General features: G+C 45.8%; 1 protein-coding gene across 1 annotated transcript in view; it reads right to left on the reverse strand.

The window, feature by feature from the left end:
• Acoxl (acyl-CoA oxidase like) overlaps nt 1–14,947 on the reverse strand; it is a 258,813-nt gene that overhangs the window by 9,349 nt on the left and 234,517 nt on the right. Inside the window, exon 17 of the mRNA XM_050134390.1 lies at nt 12,056–12,157. Within this exon, the coding sequence (XP_049990347.1) occupies nt 12,056–12,157 (102 nt within the window). The remainder of the gene's footprint in view (nt 1–12,055; nt 12,158–14,947) is intronic.

Below are 14,947 nucleotides of genomic sequence, written 5' to 3' on the forward strand. Positions count from 1 at the left end.
ATGGGCAGGCAGGGATGGGAAGGTGACTCCCACTTCTCAGGCAATGGGCACTTTCTTTTTTTTTTCTTTTTTTCAATGGGCACTTTCTGCAATAAACATTTGTGTTATATGATCTACCTTCTGCTAAAACTCACCAAAGTGTACCAAAATTCACACATCTAGGTGTAAGCAAAATCAGCCCCATTTTTTTTATCTTAATTTTGTTGGTGTTGTTTGGTTTCTTGAAATAGTGTTTCTCTGTGTAACTTTGGAGTCTGTCCTAGAACTCCCTCTGTAGACCAGGCTGGCCTCGAACTCACAGAGGTCTGCTTGACTCTACCTCTTGAGTGCTGGGATTAAAGGTGTGTGCCACTGCTGCCTGGCTTATTTTAATTTTTAATTAAAAAATTTAAGTAAAAGATAAAGAAAGATTAAAGCAATTTTAGGGGAAGCAAACTTTGGTTTTTGTAAAACATAAAAAGTAGCATCTACTATCTCTATTACTATATATAAAGGGTGCCTTTTGGTACCTAGAGAGTACGAAGACCTAATAATACTTTTTATATTTATGTAGTTGTGTATGCATGTGTGTTGTAACATGCCATATCATCTATGTAGGTCAGAGAATAACTTTTGGTAGTTTGGTAGTGTGTTTTCTCCTTCCATCGAGTGGGCCCCAAGGGACTGAACTCAGGTCATCAGGCTTGGTGGCAAGTGCCTTCACCCACTGACTCTAATTGCTGCCCCATGACATAATTTTTAAATGTAAAATGCAATGTCTTGTCTTTTCTTTCATTTTGCCATAGCAGGACAGCTCTTTCCAGAGGAATCTCCCTCGCTTGGAAGTTGGCCTGTACGGTTCTCAGGCCAGCTACGACTGGATGGGATCCTCTAGATTAGATGAAGGGCGATGAGGTCAGAGGATGAAAGAGTGTAGGAAGACTCTTCAGCAGGAGGCGGAGGGACTCCCAGAGTCAACTGACGTAGGGCCTGCGGAATTCAGCGAGTTCTCCAGAAAGCACTCTGACTGGACTATGCTGCAGCTCCGTGGTAGTGCGCTCCTCTAGCTCACCTGAGGCTCAGCCCCAGCACACAGGCACAAAACCCATCCCACCTGACCCTACTTTTCTCTTGCCCAAAAATCATCGTCAATGCTCATTCTGAGGTGACAGATTCCCTATTCCACCCTTCAGCACAGTAGACACTCTAGATATTGTAGTAAAACCAACCTGAGAGAAGAACGAAACAGACCATCTAGGGACTGTGGGCTCTTGGGTGACCCTGGTAATCTCCTCACTTTTCTTTCTGACTCACACATCCACCTTGTAGCTGAAGAAGCTAGAGATACCAACAGAGGTTGACAAATAGCCCAACAAAAGCCCGCTGTCTCTAGCCAAAGGACCAAGTAAGGGCAGCCACACTACACAGTTTTACATCGGTTGTCCTAGCTCATCTAAACAACACAGAAAAGGCTGTGTCCACACTCCCAAGGGCTCAGAGGGCCACAGGGATAGTTTTCTATCCCAATAGGTTGTAGTGAGTTCCTCACAGGGAGCCAGGCCTTCTACCTCCTGGCAGAGGAGTGGCCCTTTTGTCTCCCACATAGGGTGCTGTCAGAGAAGGCCTGGTTAGATTCAGAACTTAGCGTTAACATGAATGCTAAGGCCATGTGGACCAAGTGATCTGGCATTCGTGTCTCCCCCACGAGGGAGGAACCAGTGAAGCCTAGTTGAACACCCCCCCACACACACACCCCTTAGAAATAACAAGAGGATAGGATAGCATGCCTGTCCCTTATATGTTGGTCCAGTCCCTTTCTGTCACTGCGAGTAAACATTCCAACGAAAGCAGCCAAGGGAAGGAAAGGGTTTATTTAGATTTCATTTCCAGGTAACCGTCCTTTATTGAGGGAAGTTAGGGCAGGGATCGGTCCAAGATGGAGCTCGAAGAAGAAGCAGGAAGAACACTGCTGGCTTGGTAGCTCATTGCTGTTCTGCTGGCTTTCCTATACAATCCAGGGGCTGATGTCACCCACAGTGGGATGGACCCTCCTGCATTAATTAACGAGACAATTCCCCAGGCCCACCTAATCTGGAGTATCCCTTAGTTGAGACTGCCTTCTCAGGTGACTCTAAACCAGTTCTCCACATATGTGTGGCCACCCCTTTGGGGGTCAAATGAGACTTTCTCAGGGGTCATATATCAGATATTCCACATATCAGGCATTTATATTGCGATTCATAACAATAGCAAAATTACAGTTATGAAGTAGTAACAAAAATAATTTTATAGTCAGGAGTCACCACAACATGAAGAACTGTATTAAAGGGTCATAGCCTTAGGAAGGTTGAGAACCACTGGGCCAGACTGTGTTGAGTTGACAGTTAAAAGCTAACCAGAACGTCTCTGAGCAGAGACTGAGCAGAGAACTCAGAATTTTTATCCCTACTACACGGTGATAGGTGAGGCACGCCCCCTTCCCAATTCTCCACCACCACAGTGCTAAAGAAACTGAAGCAGATCCAGCATCTTCTGTGACAGAAAGCCTCGAACATTCAGGTTTCAATCAGAAGTCCCTCATCGTACCCAGAACCAGGAAAATGTCAGGCTGAATGAGGATGGCAGACAACCAGGTCAACACGGAGACGTCATAGAAATGGGGATTAATGGAGATCATTAGGCAGACACATAAAAAATGCTTCACTGATCAGGTACAAGCATGCTTGGACTCAGAACAACCTCTGCGCACCTCCCAGGGCGGTGAAAACAGAAAACGGCAACACAACCAAATGCTGTGCTCAAGCAAAGAAAACCAGAGCATCTGGATCACTAACACGTGACCGTGGGAGCGCAAACAAGTCACATCGGCTCTAGACAGGAGTTGGCAAGTCCTTAAACATACCAACGTGTATCCACTATACGATCCAGCAAGAACTCTGGGGCATTTACTCTGGAGAAATTAAAATTTATATTCACACAAAGTCCTGTGCACTGCTGTTGAAAGTGGTTTTAGTGCTAACTGTTAAAAACTAAAGACAGTTCACAAATCCTTCAGTGAGTGACCGGTTATTCAAACTGACATAAAGCCACAGTAATTATAAACCAGGATCTTGATACACAGAGCAGCCTAGATGGATCTCCAGCAAATTATGCAGAAGGGGAAAACTGATTCTAAAGTGTGCATGTTATGCGACCCAGCACCGAAATGGTTATTATGCGAATGAAGAACAGATTGGTGCAGCTGACCTGGGATAAAAGAGAGGGAAAAATGAAGACAGTATCACCATGAAAGAGCCCCAGGAGGGATCCCTGTGGCGGCGATGGAAGCACACTGCGTCCTCTCTGTGTCAAGGCAACTGCATCCAAATCCTGCACGGGATGTTCTAAAGCTTTACAAGATATTACCAAAAAGGGGAACTAGCTGAAAAATTGCAAAACTACTATGCATTATTCTTAAGAGCTACACGTAAACTTGTGATTCCCCAAAAGGAAAGATTTAATTAAGGAAGAAAACCAAAGAAATCACAGAATAAACATCAAGTTAGATTCTAACAAGAGAATTTTATACATGACCCAGAAGCCTCCTCCTTTGACTTCTAATGCTTTTAGTTGGTGTAAAATGCGTACAATGAGCTCTAAGCTCAGAAGCTTGTAAAATTATCCCAGAATGAGCACACTTACCTATCATACATACAGGTTAAGGAATAGAATATCTGCTTCCCAAAAGATTTTTCAAAAATCTCCTATGCTCACACCTGACATTTTTCTATCATTTGCTCAGCAGCAACTGTTAAGTTGCTAGTTTAACAGAATGAGTGCCTATGGCCTTGATGTGAGCCGAAGGCTGTGATCTCAGCAGCTAGCTGCCCAGGAAAGGAGAAGCAAGAGCCCCGGTTCCCCAGGCTACCAGCTCCCACAGGCCAGTCCTCTTCCTTTCTGTCACCCCTCCATGCTATCCTTGCCTGGTTGCTAAGTCCCAAGAATTCCAAGTTTCCCAGGGAAGGGGAAACTCTAAACTCCACACAGCAGTGCTTTTTCTCTAAGATGAAAGAGCAGGCGGGAACAGGGGAAGGCACTGGAGAGATGGTCCAGTGGTTAAAAGCATTTTTTTTTTTTTTTTTTTTTTTTTGCAGAAGACCTGGGTTTGGTTCCCAGCATTCACATCTGGAAGCGAACAACTCCAGTTCTGGAGGGTCCATCGCCCTTTACTGGCCTCATTAGGTATAGGAAGAACATGGCACACATAAACCCATGCAGGCACACACACATATATGTCCATAAAAATAAATGAAGAAATCTTGAAAGTAATAATTGAAGGGAACAGGTGACTTACCTTCAGAAAATGAAAAGCAACCATAAACATATTTGCTATTATAAGTGTGTTAACTTACATCGAAATTGACACACTGGGGATGATTTGCTTCTGTTGCAAGTGAAATCCATTATGGTTTACAGGAATCATAATAAAATCATTGTCCAAAGCTGTGACTGGGGTCTGGTGGGATCCATCTGGTGGGGTCTTTTTGGTATAACACAGTCACTCTTAGGTACAAATTTCAACTATCAGAAGTTTGTGAACCCTGGGTGAGGGGGTGAACCCTGATGGGGAAGAGTGCCCCAACTGCCCAGCACACTGAGGATCTTCCTGAGGCACTTAGGGTGATGCCCCTGGCGGAACCCAGAGACTGGAGACCTACAAGACAACTTGCCTCTGCTGCAGTTACAGCCCTCTGCTCTTGAACTAAGGAAATGGAATGATCCCGGTTCTTTCCCAGATACACAAAGCTCTCTACGGTGGGCACCGTGGCTGTCCAGGTGGCTGCCAGGTGAAAATCAGGGCTGGGGGCGGGGTGTGACCTCACGATCTCCTGTTACTGGTTAAACCGAAGAAAACAAACCTCATTCGTGTTTTCTTAACCTCAGCTGAATGACTCCCATTTATCAGGTCAAGCTTGTGTTTCATGCCACTGAGGTGCGCACAGGGGTCAGGAGGGGAAGGGAGAAGGAGCGACCCCTGACCTTAGCACTGATCTACGGCACTAATAGTCTTCCGATCTCTCTGTTTTAAGGTCTTTGGTCCTAGGAATAGATGGTTGGCTAGGACAGACGGTCTAGTTGTTCCCTGATGTCCCCTGGAGGGGTACCAGGGGTCCTCCTGAAGCGACAGTGAGTTCAGCCCCATTCTAGCTAGTCTTTCAACTCCAACTGGATTCTCAGCCTTTCTCGTTACACGTCCAGTGTGACCATTCTAGAGCGATGCCAACCCAGCACCACAACCTACTCCTTGACCTTGGCCCTAGGTGGGGCCTGTGTCTCCTTTCCTGAGCAGGGTCTTGGTACCTTTCCCCTTTGATGGGGAGGTCCCAGCAGCGTTTCTCTATCTCAGCCCTTGCCAGAAACCACACCAGAAGAGTTTAAACTGGCGGAGAGCAGGGAGCTTTTCTCATACTTCTTATAAAGAAAATGAAAGCTGTGGGCCAAGGAGCCCTGCCTCAGTTTCCTACTCCTGTGGATATTTTCAACACCCACTGCCGGAAACCTCAGCTCACACAGCTTTGGATCTGCCCATCTGCTGAGTGGCCTCTATCCAGGTGGCTTGGGCCAAAGGGCAGGGATGGGAATCTAAGTGCTCTTCAGAAAAAACACCCCATGGAGCATGAGACAGGGCCAAGCAGACATCTGTAACAAGTGAAGGATCCACGAGCCCTTCCTGAGCCTTGTGACTGCCCAAGCCTGGGCATGCATTCTCCTGGAAGCTAAGATTGAGAAGAGCTGGTATCACAAATAGTAGCCCAGGGATCTTTGCTTTAGGGACGTGGGGTCGGCCACACTTTTGCACATTCTCATTCTAAACCATATCTAAGAAGAAAGCCCTGGGCCAGCAGCGCTGGGAACCGATGGGAGGGCCCTCCATCACCAGCCTTGAATGCTTCTCCTCCTCAGCAATTCAACTCTTTGATTGACCGAACTGAAACTGAAACTCTAGCCCTAGGGGTCACCCTAGTAGGAGTAGACACAGCCAAGAGCCCAGATCACACACCATCAGCAAACTCCTGGCAGCTCTCATCCACTCTGGGAGAGAATGAATCATCTCTTCCTGCCAGGCAGCCTGGTCTGTTCTGCTTCCTCTTACAAGTGAAGCAAAGCAAGACCTGGGCTCTGTTGGACACATCTGTGGCTGCATCAAAAAAAAAAAAAAAAAAAAAAAGGCTACGAGTCATGGGAGAAAGACGCAGGTGGGCTTAGCTCCAGCAAACGTGTCCTGCCTCAAAAGAGAACATTTGGACAAAGCAATGAAATGAACTTGACTGGAGGGGTGGAAGTATCAAAATTTCTTGGACATAGTTCTGGCTGATATTCCTTTTCTCATTTCATGAATGAGTTTTCAGTGTTTGACTCTCATGGGTGATTTCCCTCTGAGAGGTAGAGATTTAACCCTCCTTTTGCTGGGCCTGGGTTTCCCAAGCCTCCCTGGATGCCTGGCAAATCCTTCATTGCCCATGACTCATTGACATCCGTGTTTCCAGTTCTAGGAAACAGAACCCTAGGCAACACTTGGCTCAGAGCTGCCTCCACCACACCGAGGAGGGTCCTCTTTTTATCTGCAGCACACAGCAAGGCTGAGGTTCACTCACCCCAACTGGAAAGCTCCCTTGGGCGTTGATTTTGCAGTGGGATCTGACCACATGGCCACTTGTGCTGGATTCTTCTCTGTACGTCCTCGAGGGAGGCTCACAGTGGCAGAGCTGGTAGAACCAACAGAGCAGGGTGGCTGTGCCCAGGTCAGAGGGCACAGTGAGACTTTCCATTCACCGCCCGTCTACCTCAAAGGATGACGTGAGCTGAGAGACTTGGGGCTAAACTAAAAAGTGCATATGTATTCTAATTTGCTGATTTCAGGAGCTGAGATTAGAATTTCATGTTTTTAGTCAATGAAGTTTGGAACTGCAAAGATGGTTCAGTGTATGCATAACAAATACTTTACCTCCTCCAAACGACAAGTACTTCTGTGCACACGCGGGGAGGCCACTGCCACCGACTATCTTTCTCAATTGCTCCCCACACTATTTTTGCAATAGGGTCTCTCTCTCAGTTCTCTGACCAGCTAGTCTGGCTGGCTAGTAAGCTCCAGGGTTTCCCCAACCTCTACCCCTCCTCCAGTATGACAACCGTGGATATCTAGTGCCATCATGCCCAGCTTTTTACATGATATGAACTCATGGCAAGTACTGACTGAGTCATGTCCCTAGCGCTGGGTGCGGAGATAGAATCTGGGATGGGTTTTTAACTTCTATTTGTCACTTTTACTCACTTACTGAGTAGGGATTCCATCAGCCTTCCATACCTTGAAGGTCTTTGTGAGAATGAACGAAACGGTCTTTTAGTACAAACATGCACGTTTCTAGTTATCAACAGACCATAGCTCGCTGTAACGCCTGGATGTTCTGGGAGGCCTCAGCGTCTGGAACGCGTCCAGGCTCACTCCTCTGACCCATGTCTTGTTGTCATCTTGATCAGCTTTCTAATTCGGAATGCTGTTTATATTTCTAGGAACGTGCCAAAGACAATCCGGAGAGTTCTCTTACGTCCTTTACATGGCTCATCTAACGCTGATGTCTTACATAGCTCTAGCCCATTGTGAAAACTTCAAAGCAACTTTTGAGCACGGCTATTAACTAACCTACAGCTGTCCTTCACTCTACCATTTCTTCTACTAAAGTCCTGTTCTGCCCAGCGTTTGGGCCTCATTCATACATGGCGGTCTTATATCTGATTGGTCTCCAAGCCGGTTTCCGAATTTCCTCGTCTTTGAGTCACTGCCCATTTGGAGACACACTGGTCACGTTGTGTAGACCACCTTTCACTTTGGCTTTGCCTGCTGTTGTGTTTTCTCGTGGTTAGAGTTAGGGATTTTGGGGGGTGGGAGAAGAGGTGCTTTCTTAGCATGTGGCAGTAGAGACACACGCTATGAACACATTCTGCGATTGGTAAGGGTAACATTACTCACTTCCTCACAGGAAAATCTGTCAGGTTTACCATCTGCATACTCTCTGTTTTAAGACAGATTTATTTTTAATGATGTGTATGTGAGTGTAGCTGTGTGTGGGTATTTGCACACTGAGAGCCATGTCCTAAGAGGCCATAAGAGGGCATCGGCTTCCTCTGGAACCAGAGTTGCAGGTCTTTGTGAGTCTCCTCTTCCCGACTGAGCAATCTTTCCAGCCCCAGGGTGTTTTGACTTTTTTGTCCGGCCCTAGAATTAGCCATTTTCCAAGACCTTCCGCTCCTTTTATCAATATGTGGTTAGGAGCCAGGAATGAACTTCAGGCATGCTTGCTGGTTCTTGCTGGTGCCATTTTCTAGCAAGCACACTAGTAAAGGCTTGGAGTTGGGAAGGGACAGGTCTCTCTGACTTTGGGATGATTACTTTTTCACTCTGAGCACCAGTTTCCTCATCAGTGAGTGAGGAAAAGTGAAAACCACTGGCAGGGTTGAAGGAGTGTGAGGAGTGCCATCAGAGAGACTAGCTGTTTCTGAGAGCAGACGCTGCTTTCCCACACCCACTTTTCCGCTGAATATTATCAAAGTATTTGGGGAAATTACGGTAAACAAAGTCAAAGCATCAATGAGTTGATAAAACAATAAAAGCAATAAGAAAAAAGGGATTTTAAAGGAATAAAAAAGGAATTGCATTTTCTCTAAAGCCATTTATCGTTTCCAGCAGATCTGAACTTTCATTTTGACAGAAAGACAGTGACTGAGGAGGGACAAAGTCATGATAGTAAAACACCAGAGACAATACTAGGTAAAGATCTCCACAGGAGACCCTCACCACAGAAAACTGCGATGCCAGGGAACAGACAGGTGAAATAATTCCTCCCTGAATTTTATGACTCTTTTGAAAAACCTCAAGCAAGGCTTGAGTTTAAGGCTGGCCTCCTTTTGAATGTCTCTTCAGAGTGTCTTGAAAGGTGAAGTAGCCTCAACTGACTTCTCATAAATCATAAAACGTTTACATTACTCCAAAATGCAGAACAGCACACACCAGAAGGTAACTCAACACACAACTGACATGGTCAGGAAAGGAAATAAAAGCTTAAAGACTGAATAACTTGAAATTGCTTCCTAAAGGCTATAAACAACAGCGCCTTAATGTGTAGAGAAATAAAGCACAATGTTAAACATATCTGTGGAGTAGAGACTAAAATGTGCCACAGGGAACACGACAAAGGAAGAAGGGACCTGTTCAGATAAATGTTCTAACACCCCGGATAAAAGCCAGGGCAAGGGGATGGGTTAGCTCAAAAGAAAAACACATCTGAGGAGCTGGGGGAAACACCTACGACACTTTCCAGAACACAGAGAACCCCAGTCTGTCAGGCATTTGTCAGACCTCTCCTGCCGGGCATCTTCAACTCACTGAGGACCCTAAACTTACTGGCAAACAAAAGCTCAAGATTTCATGGATGACTTGAGGTTCCTGTAAAGTGGTACAGTGGAGGTAGGAGATGACGGAGACAGGCCAGCTTCCCTATTCCTCCCCTTTGAGAACACTTGCATGTTCCAAGTTGGCAGGCTAGATATCTGACAAGAAGGCCTTTGAGCAACCCCATTTGGTCTGAGGAGGCTGGCTCCTTCCTGCTCACCTCCCAAGATGCTCTGAGGGTCCCACGGTTGACAAGTGTGGAAATCATGCCATACTACAAGAATACAAAAACGCTTTTGAGTCTTACATAAACTCAACTTTTCTCTGCTGTAATTTGCTTTTCTTTTAACTCTACATTATTTTTTTTTAGAGAACTTCATAAGTACTGTATTTACATCATTTAACCCCCTCTCTCCCCACTCTAACTCTTCTCATGGTCCCCTACTCCCTCTCAAATTCATGACTTCTTCTTTAATTATTATTGTTACATACATATATACACTCAAGTATATGTAAACCATATACCGAGATTTAGAGTTGCGTCTACATACATATGTTTAAGAGTAATTGCTATGGATTAATTGACCGATCATGGGCTTGTCTCTGAAGAAAACTGATTCTCATTCTGATAACAGTCAGATTGCCTATACCTCTTCATCTAGTGGTGGGGCCTGGTGAGATTTCTATCAGCTTTGGCATGCCAACTGTTGTCATTATTCGGGTCTTTCGCAGGTGACCCATTGCTGAGTTTCGTGGATACATCTTTCCTGTCCCGTCCAGAAGACCCTATTAAGTGGTATCCTATTTCTTTGGCTCTTACTATATTTCTAGCCTCTCTTCTCTGTGTAATATTTTTTAAATTAAAAAGTGGCTTCCTTAGCCAGGCAGTGGTGGCACACACCTTTAATCCCAGCGCTCAGGAGGTAGAGGCAGGCAATCTCTGAGTATGAGGCCAGCCTGATCTCCAGAGCATGTTCAGGACAGCCAGAGCTCCACAGAGGAGCTCTCTCTCACAAAAGAAACAACAAACAACAACAACAACAATAACAACAACAACAACAAAACATGGTTTCCTTGCTTATCCCAAAGCGAGCACTGTCTTTGTGAGATGTCCCCACCAAAGACAGCTGCCATCTGTTCATTACTCTTTACCATTCAAGCAATCCCTCAGAGCTTCTGTGTCAGAGGCACTGGGGAGATGGCTTGGCTGTTAAGGCATTGACTTCTCCTCCAGAGGACATGTGTACAATTCCCGGTACCCACATAACTGTCTGAAACTCCAGCCCCAAGGGATCCAATGCCATTTTATGGTCACCGAGGGCACTGTACACACAGCACATAGACATATTTAAATTGTGAAGTACAATCTAAAGCTTTGGCAATAGCCTGGGATGTTTGGGGTTCCATGGGATCTCTTTGGCCAACAACCCAATAAGACATAACCCTTTCCTGGCACAAGATTCTCCTTGGTGGCATAATAAGTCCCCACTATATGGTGATTCCTTTTCGAGTCTTTCCTATATGTATCTACTTTAGAAAGCCTCTACAGAAGTAGGTTTCCAGAGCATTTTTCAAATGGTCTTTGGTGTTGTCCCTCCCCAGACTCCACAAATTTACTCTCCCATCTCCCTCCCAACTTAATCCTCCTATTCTGGCCTCCCGTCTGTCTCTCCATAACATTTCCCTTTCCTTAGGAGATCCGTCATAGAGGTTGCTTTTTGAAGAAGATGGGATTAACAGAGACCCACAACATGACAATGTGTGGAGGAAGAGACACTTGGAACACTCGGTCCTGTGTGGGATGTCTTTATCAAACTCTTCCCCCTGAGGCCCAGGGATCTGTGTGGAAGAGGAGCTAGAAAGACGGCAGGAGTCAGAAGGGACGGGTAACTCTAAGGAACTTCACCCTTCAGGACACAACAGAACGGATGAACTCATGGGGACTGTGGTCTCATGCGTAAGACCCACACAGGTTCAAGCCAGATGGGGTCCCAGCACTGAGAAGAGGAAGTAATCCCACTCCTAACCAAGACACTATTTGCAATTGGTAACTGCAGGCAAAGGGAAAATCAATTTCTCCAGTGGAGTGTCACTGGGCATATTAACCACACTGTTAGTGTTTTTAAAAGTTTGGGACTCTCACTATAACAAGCCCCTCTGGATCCTGCTTGGTCTGAGCTGTCTACCTCTTCGTGCTTCTCAGAGGAGATGTGCTGGGAGCCGGCCTCACTGCTGCTGCTGCTGGCTGTGCTTGGAGCAGTGTTTTGGGATGGGTTAATGGCCCTACCTTATGTTAAGGTGCTAAGTAGTTCTTCACTTTCATTGGCGCTGGTGACATCAAAATACCACGGGATATTCCGAATATGAAGAATGAGTTACTATACTTTGGAAGGAGTAGAAATATTGCTAATATCACCCCCCTTCCACACGCCCTTAAGACAAGGAAAACACATGTTTCTGTCTCTACCCTCCATATCAGGAAGTTCATGCACAGCGAGTCAGTCCTTGTCACTTAATAGAATGATTAGAGACTATGGAACACAGAGGTCAGAGGCCAAGAGTCAGTGCTTGGAAACTGCAGGGCTGTTTTCTAAGCAAAGAGCCAAAAGCTGGTGCACGAAGTACCGCTTCTGCACTGGCAACTCTTACCTGAGCCCTGATCCTCGTGCTGGCCTTGGGAGTCAGGTACTTATGTTCTAAGTACCAGCCCCGCTCCTGGAACACCAGCTTCATCCCATACAACAGACAAAACTGAAGAATGAGAGACAAGAAAGAAGCAACTGTTAGAAAAACGGGGGCTGTAAGGAGTCAGAGGTAACGTTACATCACATACATCACATTTCCTAAAGTCAGAAAGTCTTTTCTTAATTAAAATGGCCATGCTTTGGATACAAAGTATATGTTTTTTTTTTTTAACTTTCCAGAAACCTTGAAAGCAGTTCTAAAATAATAGACAGTTTAGTGAGGTCTCCTGTATCAATCCCATTCGAGAAATAGTAACACACAGTCAACCTTGGTTCACACATAACTTCCCTGTATTCTCCACACCCAGGCGACTTAGAAGTCCATTCAGAAGCGATTTTGAAATCCATATGTAGTTCTGTTTGCTTCCCTTCTCATTCATGAAAAATACACAGCAATGTCATCTTGCTATTTTCCACTGGGCAACCTTTGATTGACTTTCACAAAAATAGCATTCCTCATTTACATCTCTCTTCAGTATGTTTTTTTCTGTTACGTTTCTGAAACTGAGCAGCCTGAATGACATCACAGGCAGCCACCAAGCAAAAATCAGCCAGTTTCCCAGAGGCAGAGTGGCTTTTCACTTAGCTACTCATCCATTCGCCATTTAATATTCCATCATCTGAAATCACACAGCAAGTGGGGGAGCAGTGTGCAAAGGCCTTTGTGTCTCCGCCCAGCTTCAGTGATCAGACTTCTGGCCTTCTTGTCACCTCACCTCCCACTCAGGTCCCCTCTGTGGTATTGAGGCACTAAACCCAGCCCTACCACTTCATTCACGAACACACCTCGCCTTCATATCTCTGAAAGACAATGACTTTTGTGAGGATGGTTTCTAGCTGGGGTCACAGATCAGTTACAGAGTACTTGCTTTGCATGTTCAGGAGTTCAGTTTGGATCCCCACCACCCACCTTTAAGAAAAAACCCTGAGTTTGGTGGAGAATGCCTATAATCCCAGAGCTGGGAAGTGGAGGCAGGGGGTTCACTGGCCAGTCAGTCTAGTGGAAGACCCTGTCTCAAAAAGAAAGGAGGGGATCAATCAAAGAAGATGCCCACTGTTGACCTCTGCCTGCCATATGCACATGAATGGATGAGTGTATCTTTATACATGGATGCACACACATGTGTACATTCATGTGCACACACACAATATATGTGTGGGAAAGATGTGGGAAAAGCACAAGGGACAGTGGGCTTCTTAGAGCTGGCAACTCTGGCTAGAAGTCAGGTGGGGAGTCGAACGCAAAGGCAGCTACTGCAGTTTGAGAGAAGGGAGCAAATGGGACTATTGCAGAAGAGTCCTGGACCCCAGTGCAGGTCACTCCCCCTCGGGGAGGTAAGAAGGAGACAGGGAAACCCAACAAAACAGAGAGGGCAAGGATTCTGCCATGATCTGAACACGTTTCCCAGAAGTCCCTGAAGTACAATTAATAAAAACTCAAATTAAGAAGATCCAAAAAGCAAAACAGTCAGCCACTGGCTCTTACCTTGACCTCAGTCTGAAATGGCCATCCTGCCTCCAGGAATCTCAGAATGAGACTGTGACTGTGAGCTGTCTACTCCCATCTTATAACCCTCTCTGGCACTGGGATTAAAGGTGTACACCACTGGAATTAAAGGTGTGCACCACTGAGATTAAAGGCGTGCAGCCCTGGTTTCTATGGCAAACTAGTGTGGCTACTGGGATTAAAGGTGTGTGTTATCACAGCCTGGGCTGTAAGACTGACTAGTGTGGCTGTTTTACTGTCTGATCTCCAGGCAAGCTTTATTTATTACAATACAAATGAAATGCCACTACAAATTCCCCTATTGGAGACATAATCCTCAAGTTCACATGTGAATGGCACTTATAGGTGGAGCCTTCACAAGGGTGACATGAGGTCTTGGGGATTGAGAGCAAAGTGGCAGCTTTTATAGAAAAAGAATCTTTGTCTCTTGATGGTCTGGGTCATATTAGGATGCGGCAAGAAGCCCCTCACCAACGCTGAGCAGATGGATGTTCCATGCTCTTTGACTTTCCAGCCTCCAGCACAGCCGTGAGCCAAAAAATTGCTATTATTCATAAAGTATCCATTTGGGGTGTTTTGTGACAGCAACAGGAAAGATGGGTCAACTTCCTGGGGAGTAGAACTGGAGAGAAGACCAGACATTCATCACACGTCCCAGCTTTAACTGTGATCATCAGCCCCTCATCCAGTCCTACCAATTCACGCCAAATTGCAGAAAGCCCTGGCAAGCCCACATCTGTCATCTGTCAAAACAAGCCAGGTGTAATTCCATACTACCAGACTACAAGGAGTTTACCGACTGTGTCGGCTGTTCTCTTCTTTAGGAAAACCAACCAACCCCTGAGCAGAAAACCAACCAATCCCTAAGCACGGAATCCAGCCAGTCTCTGAGCTTGTCCAAACTCAGGAATTGAAATCTGACCAATTCCCACCCTGAAAATTCTCTCCTTGGAAAAACTCCATCCCTAAGAAGCCCTACATAAGCTCTGCACCCTTTTCAGTTTGCCGCTGCCTCACCATGGAGGTGGCCAGCCGTGTTCTTGGATTCTTCCCTACCAGTAAATCTCTTGAATAAGGTTTGGGTAATAACCTCCTTTTGCAGGAACAGATAGGAGTGGAACAGAACTGTAACACCTTCTCTGGGGAAACCTTACCCTAGAGAAGCAGAGTTTTAACTCTCCAGGGAACCTGAGCAGAACTGTAAGGACTTTGCTGGGGAAAACCCTCTCCTGCAGGGGCAGAGTTGTTACACTGGGGAAACTTCCCTGGGGCAGGACTGTAAACTGCTAA

Source organism: Alexandromys fortis, unplaced genomic scaffold (assembly GCF_014885135.2).
Source record: "Alexandromys fortis isolate MF-2015 unplaced genomic scaffold, M_Fortis_MF-2015_v1.1 scaffold_6, whole genome shotgun sequence".
Lineage (NCBI taxonomy): Eukaryota > Metazoa > Chordata > Mammalia > Rodentia > Cricetidae > Alexandromys > Alexandromys fortis.